The sequence below is a fragment of the Triturus cristatus genome, chromosome 9 (genome assembly GCF_964204655.1).
Source record: "Triturus cristatus chromosome 9, aTriCri1.1, whole genome shotgun sequence".
In the NCBI taxonomy this organism is placed as follows: Eukaryota; Metazoa; Chordata; class Amphibia; order Caudata; family Salamandridae; genus Triturus; species Triturus cristatus.
Genome location: NC_140592.1, coordinates 1,022,797,221 through 1,022,812,678, shown reverse-complemented (window position 1 = coordinate 1,022,812,678; position 15,458 = coordinate 1,022,797,221). Strand labels below are relative to the sequence as shown.

The window sequence follows — 15,458 nt, the reverse complement described above, 5'->3', positions numbered from 1 at the left end:
GATGGGGTATCTCATTTGTTCTGAGGATCATTTTCCCTGAATTTGAAGGTGATCAATGTGCGTACACTAACCTCTGAGGGAGGTCACTATTGTCTAGGCTAGAACCTTCTGATAAACTCATTCTGTTGAGGAGGTTCTTCAAATGACACCACCACTTGAGAGAACAAGCTGCATTGACAGAAGGGGTTATCATATCTTCCCAACTGTCCAAGAACAGACTCCATTGGCCTACCAGACAATCCTGTAATGGTTTCATATGGAGGTGGGGGCGTTTGAGACCAGAAAGATGCAGAACATGATGGAGCCCAGTAGAGATGAAACCTGCCTGCTGCCAGATAGGTGATTTTCAAAAGAGTGCGACATTTCGGATGTACAGATAACAGCCTCTCCTCCGAAGGATACAGTTTTGCTTTTATGAAAAACATAACCACTCATGCACAGTGAAGAGATTGCATTGGGTATGATGTAAAGTTCTTGTGAATGACATGCAGCCCTAAGCGATTGAGAATAGTGTGTCCCTGGAAATGTTGATGGACCTCCTGACATGTTTATGCCTTGATCGGCCAGTCATCTACATACGTATAGATGAAAATCTTGCATCTTCTTAGATGCCCTATGACAACAGCCATGTACTTCAAGGTGTCCTTGGGGCCAAACAAAAGGACTTTGTACTGGTAGCGAATGCTGCCAACCACAAATCTCAGGAATTTGTGGTGCTTCTTGGTTATTGGAGGTATGCATCTTGAAGATCTATGGAGCGTAGCTAATCCCCTTAATGGATCTGTGAGTACATTTGAAGTAATGCTAGTATCTTGAACTTTTTCTTCAGTTTCCATTTATTTGCCAGTTTTAGATCCAGAATGTGTCTGAATATATTTTTTGGGACCTTTCTGTTTTGCCAAAAAATTAAAGGGAATACATTCTCATTTTCTGGGAAAGAGGTACAAACTCCATGGAGTGCTTTTGCAGGAACACACTTACTTCTTGTTGAAGCCTTTCCAGCCGTAGTGTGGATAGCTGGTGGAGGATGGGTGAATCTTAGGCAACAGCCATTCTGAACAATATCCAGAACCCATGCATCTGTTATGATGAAACTCCACTCCCAGGTAGTTGGAAATTGGGTAACAAAACAGGAGGGAAGTAAAGACGCACTGGGTTTGTCCCTAAAGAAGGTTTTCCCACTGCAGACAGTTTGTGTCCGCCTCTTAACATTTTTTGTTGGTGGAAAGGCCTGTGTTGCTGCTGTTGGTGAGCTTGGGGCCACTGAGGGTATTGAAACCTCTGTGGGTAGTATTGCTGATTGTAAGCTTTGTATTAGTGTTTCCTTTGTTCCTTTCCATTTCTCCAAATCAACAACATTTAAGGTCTCCATTTCGGCTTTCAAACGAGCTATTTTGTCTGTATGACTTCAAAATAAAGTCATGCCAGGGAAATATAAGTTGAGGATTCTTTGTTGAGATTCTGGCTTGAGGGATATTAGTCTGAGCCAATAATATTTCCTGAAGGCCAATCCATGACAGTAACCATGTGGAGCCAACAGAGATAAGTCAGCAGCCGCACTAATAATTTGATTGGACACCATCGTGCCCTATTCAAAATGTTTTTGAAGTCTTCTCTATGATCTCTTGGCAGATTGTGGATGAACTGTTGAAGATAGTCTCAAAGGTTGGTAGTATCTGCCCAGAATGGCAGTAGCACTTGTCGACTTCATATTAGTGGTTGGTGTACCACATACCTTTCCTCTACAGAATCAAGTTTTCTGCTTGTCTTGTCTGGTGGTGTTTTTGCTGTCAGGACCACCACAGACTCGGGCAAAGGATCAGAACGAAAGAAAAGAGGATCCAGATCAGGTGACCCGGACTTTGTAGCCTTAATGGCACAGTTTTAGCTGATGCAGAAATAAGGAATAATTACTAGCCAGTTCTAAAAGGCCTGGAATTCGTAGAAGCATCAGCCTTGAGGATGGATCCTACTAAAGTGTATGAAAAATCACAGATGTGGTAGCTATAGGAGCTGGCAGATGAATGTTCAGTTTTGTTAGCTCCTGGGATGAGCACCTCCTGAAATGTACTGATATCAACTGGGGGCGACTCTTGCTGGAGGACAGTCTGTCAATGGAGGCGAAAAACCTCTTTGTGTCAGAGGACGTCATTGAAGTGGAGAAGAAGCGAGTTCTAGACCAATGTCTGCGTCTAGAAAATGTTTAATGGAAGGAGGTGTATCTAGAGTGATGTCTTTATCTCAGTCTTAATCTTGATCTGTGAGGAGATCTGGGTCTAGGAGGAGGAGGCTTGGATGTCCTCAGTGCTATAAGTGGTCTTGATGGAGGTTAAGGTCCCAAAGGCATTAATGGATGAGGGGGCAGAGTAGCAGAAGTTGCAGGTGATTACATCGCTGGCAAATCTGGATTTTGTGGCGATGAAGGCCGTGAAGAAAGCTGATCAGCAGGGGCTAGAGAATCCGGAATAACCACAGTGATGATGGCAAATATGCAATTGAGAATTCAGAGTCCTTCCTGTCTTCATCTTTCTGACCCAATCAACTGATTTGCGAATGGAAAATGAATAACCAATGAGTCTCGATATCAATTAGTGTATCCTCGTAATGGTGTCACTGGATGTCTAACATCTTTTTTGTCTCAACGTCCAGAGACGACGACTCTTTGATGTTGATCCAGCCTCGCCAGCAAACACACTGGTACTATGCCTTGCCATGAAGTCAAACTCCTCCACATTGAACAGGAGTATTACTGTTTTTCACTGTGGTATCTCCTTTTGGATCACTCTCTTGTGTAATCCTCAGACAGTGATGTTAGAGCACTGGTAGAGGATGGAAACTCTTCATGCTCATGCGATGACCAGCTCCTTCAGATAGTACCTTTTTCTGTCAGCATTATATCCATGAAGGTGAATCTTCTCCCTGTCCTTCGGCTGGAAAGGGCCCAGCAGTGATTACAACTGTCTGGAATGTGACTGTCATGGTGGCAAAGTATACACAAATCATGGGACACTTTGCAAATAAAGATGGCAATTCTTTACGAAGTAAATTAAATAATTTCTGTCACAAAATGACAAAAACACTTGCAGTCAAAAGATGTGTGAAGCTGGTCTGAAACAAATCTGAAGAGCTTTCAGTGGAAAAATGCCAGTAATGATAAGCGCAGTGTTCCAAGATCCTGTCACCAGGAGCCAGAAAAAAAGGTAACAGTCACCTGCTGGACGTGATGGGATAAGAGATGGCTGTGGGCCCTTAAAGGTGCTGTCAGTTTTCATGCTAACATAGCCCTGATTCATTCAACTCAATTTCCTTTGAAAAAGGCTTATGAATGAGGTTTTTAAGAAAGTTACTATTTTCTGATAACATTTTCATGCTTTAATATTATTTTGACTTTTTCAAAAGTAAATTAAAGGAATTGACCCATATCGCCTATTTTATAGGCCTCACGTGTATTTCATTTATAAGGTAACACAAAAGACCCAGCCAACTACTGCTTGACACCATTACTGGAAGTTGAGACCAAACCCTATGGAAGAATTCAACTGAAGGAACCAATAGACTGGGCAGAAAAAGGCAACTTAACACCATACTATCAGACAGGGTATAGGCAAAATGCTTTGACCATAAACGATGTAGTCGCACTCTCATATCTTGTCCACAGACTGACCAGCTCCTCTAATCCACCATTATTTGTGTACTTTATGGACTACTCTGCAGCATTTGCTGGAGTGAACATGACAAATCCTATGGAAGAACCTAGCTGACTTGGGTATTTTCCACCCCTTACTAAAAGCAATAATCTCTCTTTATTCGGACACGTGGGTTAGTGTCAAACTGGGCCAAAGGAATAGGGGGCCTCCAAATGTTTACACAAACAAAGGCATTAAACAAGGATGCGTACAAGGCAAAGTATTAGCCCTATCATGGTTTAATCTCTATACAGTGGACTTGGGGACTGAAATTGCAAAGACTGAGTTAATTCCCTAACATATTGGCATGCATAAAATCTAAATATTACAATATGCGGATGATCTATTTATTCTGGATCAAATGACAATAGGCCTACAGCAATCGCAGGACTAGCTGGACAAAACCAATCAGAGCAACAAGGTGGTGGCAAATGCAAATAAAACAAAATTAATGGTCTTTGGGAAACAAAGAAAAAAACAAAGAGTCTGGAAATTGGGTCCATTAAGAACAGCATACACTAAAACATACAATTATCTTGGTGTTTGGTTAGCTGACTCTGGTAATAAGCATGCACATCTAAGAGATATGGAGAATAAAAAGTACAAAATGTAATATTTGCACTCTGCAAATTAAATGCCAAATTATATAATCCATTAGCAGAGGCCATAATTAGAGAACTCAAGGCCAAATTAATTCCAACAATGTCGTATGGTCAACAAGGTTTTCCATCCAAAATGGATTCTATGCTGGACAGACTACAGTCACTTAGAAAAGGATTTTTCAGCTACCTCGTTTAATCAGATTTGTTCAGATACATATGGCATTTGGATTGGCAAAACAAGATCTCGTATTTAAGTCCTAATTCCTCAAGTACTATTTTCCACGCCAAAGCAGGATCACTGAAAGCATTTTTGCAGGACATTTTTAATGGCCCAGCCAATTACTGGGACAGATCTCTACACTCTGCATGTGTTGATTGAGCTCTTGATCCAGAGACAATAAAAGCCAGTAACCTGTCATACCTAACACTTAAGCAATTATTGAAATAAGTGGTCATGGTGAAATCCAGGGAAGCTCATAAACACACAGGAACTGTTTAAACCCATCCTTCCCTTCTGTAAAACTAAGTGCCTACAACACTACTTGAAAGTAACATTAAGCAAGGAATGCAGAAGAAAACATTTTCTTGCAAAATTCCTTGCTCTCCCAATTGAAGACCTTCAATGGCAGTGGAGGCATGGATCAACAACAATCAGATAGTGCAGAGTCTGCAATTATAGGAATTAATCTTTTACCCATTTACTCCTCTGTTGCCCCAAGTTTGGTAAAGCATGCGGAACCCTTTTGAAATCTGTTTTTATCACAAAGGAGCTGAAATTGCAAATAGGATATATCACTCTGTCTTACCTCTTCAGATACCAAGGTCCTGACCCATAATTGGAAATTTTTTTAAAACAATTTTAACTTTATTTAAGAAAGGGACTTAAATATACTGTAAAATTACATTCGAATAACTGATCAATTTAAGGAGTCTATGATCTTTACGTGGATCACTTATCTTCTGTTCATGTTTTAAATCATATTAGAAAACTGACTGATTCATGGAGGTTAAAATCTTATGGTGGAAGACTTGTTTTTTCAATTTATATCCTGGGGCTTACACAGGTCCTTCTTTGAGCCTCTTTTTAGCCTATGAAATGGGTTTTCTATTTAGCTTTATGGTGATGGTCTGGATTTTTTTTTCTTTAATTTGTTTGCACCGTTGATGATATTAATTAAACAAAGAAATTACTTGTGCACTTCCCCCAAAAATTGAAAAGTTATATAAAAAGATTTGACCATCCTTAAGTAAGACGAAAATACAACATAAAGGAAATATATTTGAAAGAACATTTCTCTGGGATCTCACGCATGGCCGGGACTATTAGTGCTTATGATTATCAAGCCCCCATCTTATGCAAATATGGATAGGGGCTATTTTGAAACAATGTATATTTTAAAGTTGGTATAAACATCTACATTTTATTTTTAAGGTACATTGATAGCAATTTTCCATCTGAATTGTACATAGACCGTAATGTGTTCCAAGATTCCTGTATATGCAGAGATATTCTACTGTTTATTGATTGAGACAAAATACCTGTGATAAAGGATTCTCTTTTCCATAGTCTTAATTCTGAACAACATCCTTTTTCGTACAACCCTTGAAGAGTTTTTCAAATTGTATTTTTGAGGATTCAAACAACTTAAAATAAAAGGAAGGAGAATGCTTTGAGAAAACACTTCCTGCTCTCAAATTCAGCAGCTCTACAATCTCAAAGTCTAAGAACTCTTAACCTTAGTAGAGGAAACAACTGTGTTGTGGACCTTGTTTTTAGGAAATGTAGAATAATATTTTAGCAAAAGATTAAATGTAAATCAAAGAATCTTGAAATGGCTACCCGGGTGGGGCTAAGGAAGACGTACTCATTTCAGATAGGAGTCAAAGAGCTATGAATAAATAGGTAGGCTGCATGGTCAAATTCTGAAGGTGTGCCACTATACTCCCTTGTTGCTGCTGTAAACAAAGACATTATTCATTGTGATTCCCAGCATAACAGATCAGGATAAGCTGTACAGCATGTAGTGCTATGATAGATCCAGTCCTGGACAGGATGACTGTTTCTTGTTCTCCCAGAAAAACACAAAACGTTAAGGTAACATCTTTCTTAACTGTATTCAGCCAGCAATACAAGGGAGAACGCGAGTACACAAAACTAATTATTTTCTACATTAAGTGGACTGCACAGATATGAAATGGCATAAGATTTCAAAGTCCAAAGCAGAAAAATAATGGCTGTGGAATTTGCCTGGGTAAAAGCGGGCTTCAAATGGAATAAACACCGAAAACATAGGTACCAGTAATGGTCTTTGTATTGGTTGTACTAAGTGGCAACTAACTAGCCGACATCTAGAATTTGTATTTATGCCTTTTGTTGTTTATGCATCACTCTATACACTGCACAGCATTCTTCTTGTGTCACTCCATGTTCGTGTAGGTTTATATCCTTTTTGAATTGTATTCCTGAACTTCTCAGCCTTCCTGCTAATTTATCTTTTACTCTGTTCAAGCTAGTCACTGTTTGTGTTACTGCCAACACTTCTCTGCTCTTCCTGTGACTTTCACAGCTCCGTTTAGTTTATTTTTTTAATGGGCAAAATGTTTTAGGCCCCACTCTGTTTGTGTTCCTTCTCTCAGTCATTGACTGTGTGGTTCAATCTATCCTTTTTAGTGTTGTTCCTATTCTGTTTGTCACATAAACTTTATAGGATTGTACGATACCTGTTTGTGCAGCTCCAAGTGATCCATGTCAGCCAGGGGCAGGATGGCGGGTCTCCCATGGGCACACTGGAAGGGTAGCTTACACCAGGACAGGCTTTCCATGAGGCAGCAGCACTCTTCCACATTCAAAGGCTTGTTGAATTTAATAGCACCTGAAAAAGTAACAGCCTGTAGTAGTATGGCCTTTGTAAATGAACGGCCAACAACATTTAACAGCCTGGAATAAACAACGAGTCATTCATGAACAGCTCAAGTGTATCCCGCCCTTATCTGGTCACCCTCACCACCAAACACTGCTGCAAAGGGAATCCTGCTCCATGTCTTCACTTTGTCTCATAAATGTGTCTAATTTAGACCCAAATTTAGCCACACAGGTGCCTAAGATGAGGAAAAATAATGCCCATCTACCATGTTGGAAGGCACCATCCACTACTCTTTCCTCTGCTTTTGCAGTTGACGGAGCAATTATTGATTTCACTAGGGTTGCTGAAGCAGGTATGATAAGAATACATTTGGGGTGTCCCTCTTACTGAATAGTGCAATTACATTTTTCACTGTATCACCTACGTCTGCAGGCTCTAAACAACCGTCTGGGCATCCTTCCAGACTATCTCAGACTGAGTCATTGCTAACACATTAATAAAAAACACCCCAACACTGAATATGTAACATTGGTCTTCTACACTGCAAACACAACCATGTATGCCCTTGACCCAATGCCTGCCAGCAAACAGTGGATCTAGGAAAGCAATATATACATGTCTGTACAGTGTCCCATGCCCCTTAACAGACATTACCCATCTTCTTTCCCCGGCTGTAGTGACCCACACCACCAACCACCTCTCCTGTTTTAGTTCTCCCATTTCTTCCGCTTGTCGTTCTATACACTGTGGGGCACACCTCTTCTTTTTGTTTTTTTTAAACACAGTTAATTGATGGTGACAGGATGTAGAACAGCAATCTGCATCATCTTTACAGGTGTTTTCTTTATGTTACATAACAAATGGAACAACCAGCAGCAGTCAGACATTGTTTCCCCCCCCCCCCCCCTTCTCCAGTCCCCCTCCTCCCCTTCCCAGGCCATCTCTCTCCATCTTACTGCCTCTTGTTAGGCAGGAGCTTCAGAGTGTTCTCCGAATTACATGTTTTTTTTTTTTTAAAGTTTCTATTTTCTTCATCTAGTAACTCGGCCATGGGACCTATCGGTTCCAAGCATATTCCCCGGGAGTCAGCCCATGCCTGCCAGATTTCTAGGGTCAGCCCCTGTGCACATATACCGGTCTCTCCAAACCCATGAACTGATCCACGCCCTTTTTCCATTCCCCAACCGATGAGGGAGCTGCATCTTTCCAGTGCTGGGCTACACTCCGTTTGGCGATTATGAGCCCCGGTTGGAGGAGCGCCTACTTGTATCTGTTGCTGTCTAGGTCCTCGTTTTGTGAAGCAAAATAAATGTGGGATCCATTGGGATCCTCCACCCGAGGACGGTGCCGAGTCATGAGGTAAGGTTCTTCTAAAACGGTTTCAGTGTGTCACAGCTCCAAACTCTGAGCAGGAAGTTTTCCCCCTGTTGGTGTGGCATCGGAGGTATGAGGAAGAAGCCCCATCCCCTGCAACCTCCGCCTGACAAAATAAACCACTACTTCATCCGTAGCTCTACCACTTTCCCAGCCTGTTGGCAATCTATCAAACAAAACACCCTGCTTCCATCTACCATTTCCCAAGCCTGCAGAACCTCAAACACGTCCCCAAACCAACTATTTCTCCCTTCTCAGAACTTCCCCAGCATGCTGTCCTCTCTAGCACTACCCCCCATATCACTAACGACCACTCCCTTCTTAGCTGTACCCTTCCTCGACCTGCAGTAGTTCTTACCCTATATTTACATAAATCACCTCCTGGGCCTACAGTACTCTTTACACCAAAATCCTCCATTCACCTCCGCCCTCTGAGCCCCTTCAACATTACTACGCCCATGGCCGGTCAGCTTACTACTGCTTAACCAGCAATGCCCAATATTACACAAACACACCCCAATGGCCCACTCTTTTCTGCAATTCCATGTACACCACACTACATCCCACTCTTGTTACTGTTTCCTTTTCATCTCTACCACTTATTCAACCTAAGGTACCATATGGCACTACACTTTCATTCCACCATACATCTCCCTTCTCCTTCCCTACCACTGCACTCTCTAACCATCAACCACCATCTCCTCTTCTTCTTGGCTGTACCACTTCCCAGTCTGCACTATTTGTCCATGTATCCTCAACCTGACCTCTGTTATGTATCTGTCACTGTTAAAAAAAATCTTCCCTTCTGGGCTCTGGAGAATAGAATCTCTAAAAAAAAAAATAGTTGTTTCAATTACCTTGAATTGTATTCCAAATTATTTGTGACTTAATATTAAGTATGCTGCACAAAGGAACAACACTTTAGAAATAATACTAACCATGGCATGCCTGGGAAGCCAGAACTTTCATAACAGTCAAAGGCAGGATCCCTCGTGCTCTGCCTGCTGTCTGCAACATCTAAACAGAAATGGATATTTTGGTTATTACAGCAGAACCACAGCCACATTCCATGAATGACACTGAACAGTCACAATACTTTAACATAAGGGGAAATCGAGCCATCAAAAGTTAGAGCCTCTGAATTTGAAAGATCTATTAAGAGTCAAAGAAACTCCATATTGTCTCAGCAAGAAGAGAATTATATTATGCTTCAGGGTTAGACCAAAAAGGTATCATCTTGTGTTAAAACATACACAGAACAACGAAAAGGAGAAAACCTGCAACTCGAAGTTGAATTTCACACGCTACAATACCTTTATCTGATTTTCAAAATACTACTGGCTGTTTCTGGGATACAGAAACATGCGGCAAGCATGAACAAATAATGACCTCAAGCTTACACAGCGTGCGCTAAAGTACATACACTGACTATAGAGCACCATTCCATGGCACTTCATGTCATACTCAAAGAGCTATATGCAACAATATTTTAAGCATGATCAACCAGCACATATACAACAACGAAGAATCAACTTACCTCAACTTCTTCTCGAATAAACTCCTGCAAATGAGAAAAATACATTCATTCTGTTAAAACAACTTATGATCGAGTCAGCCTTCTACTCTTAATACTGTAAGGATGGTGTTCTTGTGCATGTCACACTTACGCCGAAGATGCAAAAATGAATTAGTTGTAACTCAAATTCTATCATGGGGTTTACTCTATTAAGCAGAATTTAATAGAATATACTCTGGGGTTGTGAAAACAAAAAGTTAAGTAGATAGGCTTGACCCTCCAGGGTCTGGAGTGAGAATCTATGCTGAAATGGCTGCCAAACGTATGAAATGATCTTCAGATGATCACGCTTTACATTTGAGCTAATGGGCCATTCCTCATAAAGCGCGCAGTATCAGCTTTCGCTGTTGTGGAGGGATATGTGGACCTAACTTGCAGAAGTCTATTGGCCTTCCGATAATGCAGAATACTGTTTATCTAGCTACGAGGACAGTGAAAAGCGGCTTGCCCTTATGCAAGTATAGTTTTGTCAAGAAAGTACCTATGGGCTCTCTTAACAGCGAAGGTATTTAAACAAATCTGTGACCCCCTCCCAGACAGGAGGGCATATAGCCTTTTCAGGATTTTCAGTGCAACCAGTGCAGCTGTACCAGTTTTTCTGCATAATGTTTATGATGAAGAAGACCAAGACACCTGAAAGCTGTCCGATGCTTTGTTCAAACTGAAAATATGGCACAGACAGCTGTCATCCGGGTCAAGCCTCCTTCACCGCCATTTTTTTTACTTTCTCTCAGATAAGCAAGGACAGGTAGTGGCCTACTTGCAAATGTGAACAGGACAGCAGACATGCATCAGCTAACCAGGTCCTCCTTCACCCTACTTTGTATGGTGAGGGAGTACCAAGACAGCTGACCAATTCCCCAGTGTCCCCATTGTAAACATGGCCCAATGATTAGCTGTTCACCTGCGCTTTTGCGAGGGTAGAGGAGGTCAGGGACCATTGCCTGGTGCCATATTCACAATTTACCATGAGTGATGAGACTTTAGTCAAGAGGAAGCGTACTCTGCCAAGTTGGCATCAAACTCAAACTGTCCAACCAGATATTCTCTTTGTCTTTTGGCACTGTCACCAGTGAACATTATATGTATATTTACACCACTAAAATGTATATAAAGTATAAATAACCCTTGATTCACCAATAAATAAAAGAATTGTTTTAAATGATAGGATTTTTGGGTTTAACCATGGGCACCTTTATGGCAGATTAACCTGCTAAGAACAAAGATAGTGCAGTCTCTTTTCTTGAAACCAGCACTCCAGCTTAGAAGATATTTACTTAACCATTGGCTTTTATTGCAACACAATCAAAGTTGTCTTTGTTTCGGGCCCAGACCATAGGAAACTAGAAAATATATGATCTTCTGATCTTTAATCATATTTTACAAGCAAGAGACTACCACTGAATCGAGGTGCAATGGTGTGTTGCTCTCTAACGGCCTGTAAGCAAAAAACAAACAAAAAAGAGGAGGAAGACATATAACTAATGAACATTGCCACTAATGGAGCTGGTTTGGGAGTTAGAAAAAGAGAAGCATCTCAACGAATAGGTCCATGTAGCTAACCTTGAGGATGCACCCCTGTAAAAAAGGAAAATGCTACTTACCAGTATGCATCTATTCTTGGCATGTAGAGCTGCAGAGTTGTACACTATGCATAGATCAACATCTGGTGTTGGGCTCGGATGTCTGCATGTTGTTTTTGTCTTCGAAGAAGTGTTGCAGTCACAAGACCGGTGACTCCTCCTTCAGTGGACAATGCGCATGGGCATCGGCTCCCTCATTAGATTGTTTTTGCCACTTAGGGTTAGATGGAGTAGTAAAAAGTAGAAAGATGTCCATGAGTATTTAAATAAGATAATACTGGAACAGATGAACAAGTTACTTACCTTCGGTAACGATGTATCTGCAAGAAACATTAGTTAGATTCCTCACCTTAGAATATCCCCAGGCGTCAGGCTGGATCCGGAAAGATTTTTCATCAGCAATACCCCTTGCGCGTCGCTAGGCGTCGTCTGCGGCTCCGCGTCCGTCGTTGGCGTCGTGCGCCGGGATGACGTAGAGTACTTAGACGCTGCCCTCACACGCTGACCTCAGTTCTTGTACATAGCTTTCCGCCCCAGGAACGCAGAGCCATGCAAGAGACAGACACTGGTGCCAAAAAGTCTAGGGCCCTGAAAAGGATAACCTTAACCCTAGATGTCGGTACGCAGAGCGGGGAGGATGGGTGGGTCAGTGAGGAATCTAACTAACTAATGTTTCTTACAGATACATCGCTACCGAAGGTAAGTAACTTGTTCATCTGAAAGAAACACGTTAGTTAGATTCCTCACCTTAGAATAGATACTCCAGCAATACCAACCCCGGTGGGGGGTCTGCGAACCAAGATCACACCAGAAAGTCCTGGAGAACAGAACGGCCAAAGAAGCCATCTCTCCGGACTTGGCTGTCCAGGCAATAATGTTTGGCAAACGTGTGCAGCGAGGCCCATGTTGCTGCCTGACAGATGTCCTGCAAGGGGACTCCCCGTCCCAGGGCAGTAGTTGCCGCTGTGGCCTGAGTGGAATGGGCCCTCAGCCCTACAGGAGGATCCTTTTTCGCCAAGGAGTAACAAGCTTTTATACACAATACAACCCACCGCGAGATGGTTCGCTTGTGTACATCCCTCCCCTTCTTAGCACCCACGTATCCAACAAAAAGTTGATCATCCACCCGGAACTGTTTTGTGCGGTCCAGGTAAAAGGACAGCGCCCGTTTTGGGTCCAGACGGTGGAGCCTCTCTTCCTCTTTCGAAGGATGCGGATGCGGAAAGAAGGTGGGCAACGTGACAGTTTGCCCGATGTGAAAGGGAGTCACCACTTTCGGAAGAAAGGAAGGACGAGTCCGAAGGACAACCTTGTCCGGATGAACAGAAAGAAAAGGGGGCTCAGACGATAGAGCCTGGAGCTCACTCACCCGTCTAGCCGAGGTGATGGCTACCAGGAAGGCAGTCTTAAGAGTCAGAAGACGAATGGGACAATTGTGAAGAGGCTCAAAAGGAGCGCACATCAGAAAAGTCAAGACCAGATTCAAATCCCACTGAGGCATTACGAAGGGAACAGGAGGAAACAGGGGATTTGAAAAGAGAAGGCTGATCAGGAAGCCAGAAGAAGGCAGAGATAGCAGAAAGATAACCTTTTAGGGTGCCCAGAGCAGAGCCCTGCTGGGCCATGGAAAGAAGGAAGAGGAGAACCTCAGAAAGAGGGGCGGAAAGGGGATCCACAGCCTTTGCTGTGCACCATGCCACAAATTTGTTCCACCAGCAGGCGTATACCATTTTTGTGGAGGGACGCCTGGCTGCCAGAATCACATCGCAGACTTCAGGAGGCAAGTCAAATGGCATCAACTGTCGCCGTTCAATCTCCACGCATGGAGGTGGAGACTGGACAGGTTCGCGTGGAGGACCGTCCCCTGCTGCTGCGACAGAAGGTCCTCCTGAAGAGGCAGTCATATCGGGGGATTGATTGACAGACTGAGTAGCTCGGGATACCAGTACCTTCGTGCCCAATCCGGAGCCACCAAGATGACTTGGGCCCGGTCGCGCTTGATCTTCTTCAGCACTCTGGGCAGAAGTGGTATAGGCGGAAAGGCGTACAACAGACCGCAACTCCACTCGCGACGAAAGGCGTCCCCGAGCTAGTGCCGCCTTGGAAACTCCAACGCGCAGAACTGCTGACATTGCGCGTTCTCTTTGGTGGCGAATAGATCTAACCAAGGCTCTCCCCACTGCAGAAAGAGGCCTTGCGCCACCTTGGAGTTTAGACGCCATTCGTGATCCATCATGCACCGGCGGCTGAGTTTGTCTGCTCTGGCGTTCAGAGAGCCCGCCAGATGTTGAACCACCAGGGTGATGCCCTGATGTTCCAGCCATGTCCAGAGGCGCAGAGCCTCCTGACAAAGGGTCCACAACCCCACCCGCCCTGTTTGTTGCAGTACCACATGGCGGTGGTGTTGTCCGTAAACACCTGCGCCACACTTCCCCGGACAACGGGAAGGAATGCCTTCAGTGCAAGCCGGATCGCTCTCAGCTCTAAAAGGTTGATATGGAGCTGAGACTCTGCCGGAGACCAGAGTCCTCTGATCTCCGCCTCCCCCATGTGGCCCCCCAATCCCAGGAGGGACGCATCCGTCACTACTACGTGCTCCGGTTGGGGTAGGGAGAGGTATCTGCCGCTGACCCAATAGCGGTTCGTGAGCCACCACTGCAACTGCTTCGCAGTGCCCTCCGAGATCAAGACATGGCCGGAAAGGTTGCCCCGATGCTGGGCCCACTGAAACTTCAGGTCCCACTGCAGAGCCCGCATGCGCCACCTGGCGTAATGCACTAACAGGATGCAGGAGGCCATCAGACCCAGAAGCCGCAGCACCAACCTGACCGAAACCCGGGATAAAGGCTGAAAGATGGGAATCAGAGCCTGAATATCACGGACCCGCTGTTCCGGCGGATAGGCCCGGAACTGCGCCGAGTCCAGAACCGCTCCGATGAAGAGGAGCTTCTGGGAGGGACTCAGATGCGACTTCGGCACATTGATGGAGAACCCCAGCAAATAAAGGAGGTCGGCCGTAGTCTGGAGGTGGGAGACGACTTGCTGGGGCGAGCCCGCCTTCAACAGCCAGTTGTCGAGATAGGGGAAGACTGGAATCCCTGATCTACGCAGATGAGCTGCGACCACCACCATCACTTTCGTGAACACCTGAGGGGCACTGGTGAGGCCGAAGGGGAGCACAGTGAATTGAAAATGCTCCTGACCCACCGTGAACCGCAGGTAACGCCGGTGGGCCGGCAGGACGGGGATGTGAAAATAAGCGTCCTGCAACGCTACTATCCAGTCTCCTGGATCCAGAGCAGCCAGAACCTGAGCTAGGGTAAGCATCTTGAACCTCTCCTTCCGGAGGAAGGCGTTGACGCTCCTGAGGTCCAAGATAGGGCGTAGGCCCCCCTTGCCCTTCTTGGGAACCAGAAAGTAGTGGGAATAGCAACCACGACCTACTTCTGGACCAGGAACGCGCACGAAGGCCCCTTTGGCCAAGAGGGCCGTAACTTCCTCCCACAGAAGATTCAAGTGATCCCCCGACATACGGTGGTACTGCGGTGGCATGGCTGGAGGGGTCGTCTCGAAGGGGAGGGAGTAGCCCCTTCGGACGATTTGCAGCACCCACCCGTCCGACGTGATGGAACGCCAGTGGAGCAGGTGATGTCGAACTCTGCCGCCCACTGGCGTGGAATGGGCCTGAAAGCACGGACTAGGAGGGCTTTGAGGCAGATGCTGCCGGGGTGGATGTGGACTGACCGGCATGTTGTCCCCCGGTACCGCCTCGG

General features: G+C 44.5%; 1 protein-coding gene across 3 annotated transcripts in view; it reads right to left on the bottom strand.

The window, feature by feature from the left end:
• Window positions 1–15,458, bottom strand: part of MLH3 (mutL homolog 3) — a 280,665-nt gene that overhangs the window by 24,155 nt on the left and 241,052 nt on the right. For 2 of the 3 annotated variants that reach the window (XM_085626733.1, XM_085626732.1), the window contains exons 10-12: window positions 10,064–10,087; window positions 9,465–9,543; window positions 7,010–7,161 (exon numbers count right to left, since the gene is read on the bottom strand). In XM_085626733.1, the coding sequence (XP_085482859.1) occupies window positions 7,010–7,161; window positions 9,465–9,543; window positions 10,064–10,087 (255 nt within the window). Of the gene's footprint in view, window positions 1–7,009; window positions 7,162–9,464; window positions 9,544–10,063; window positions 10,088–15,458 lie in introns of those variants that run through there. The other variant, XM_085626734.1, reaches the window with a different exon arrangement.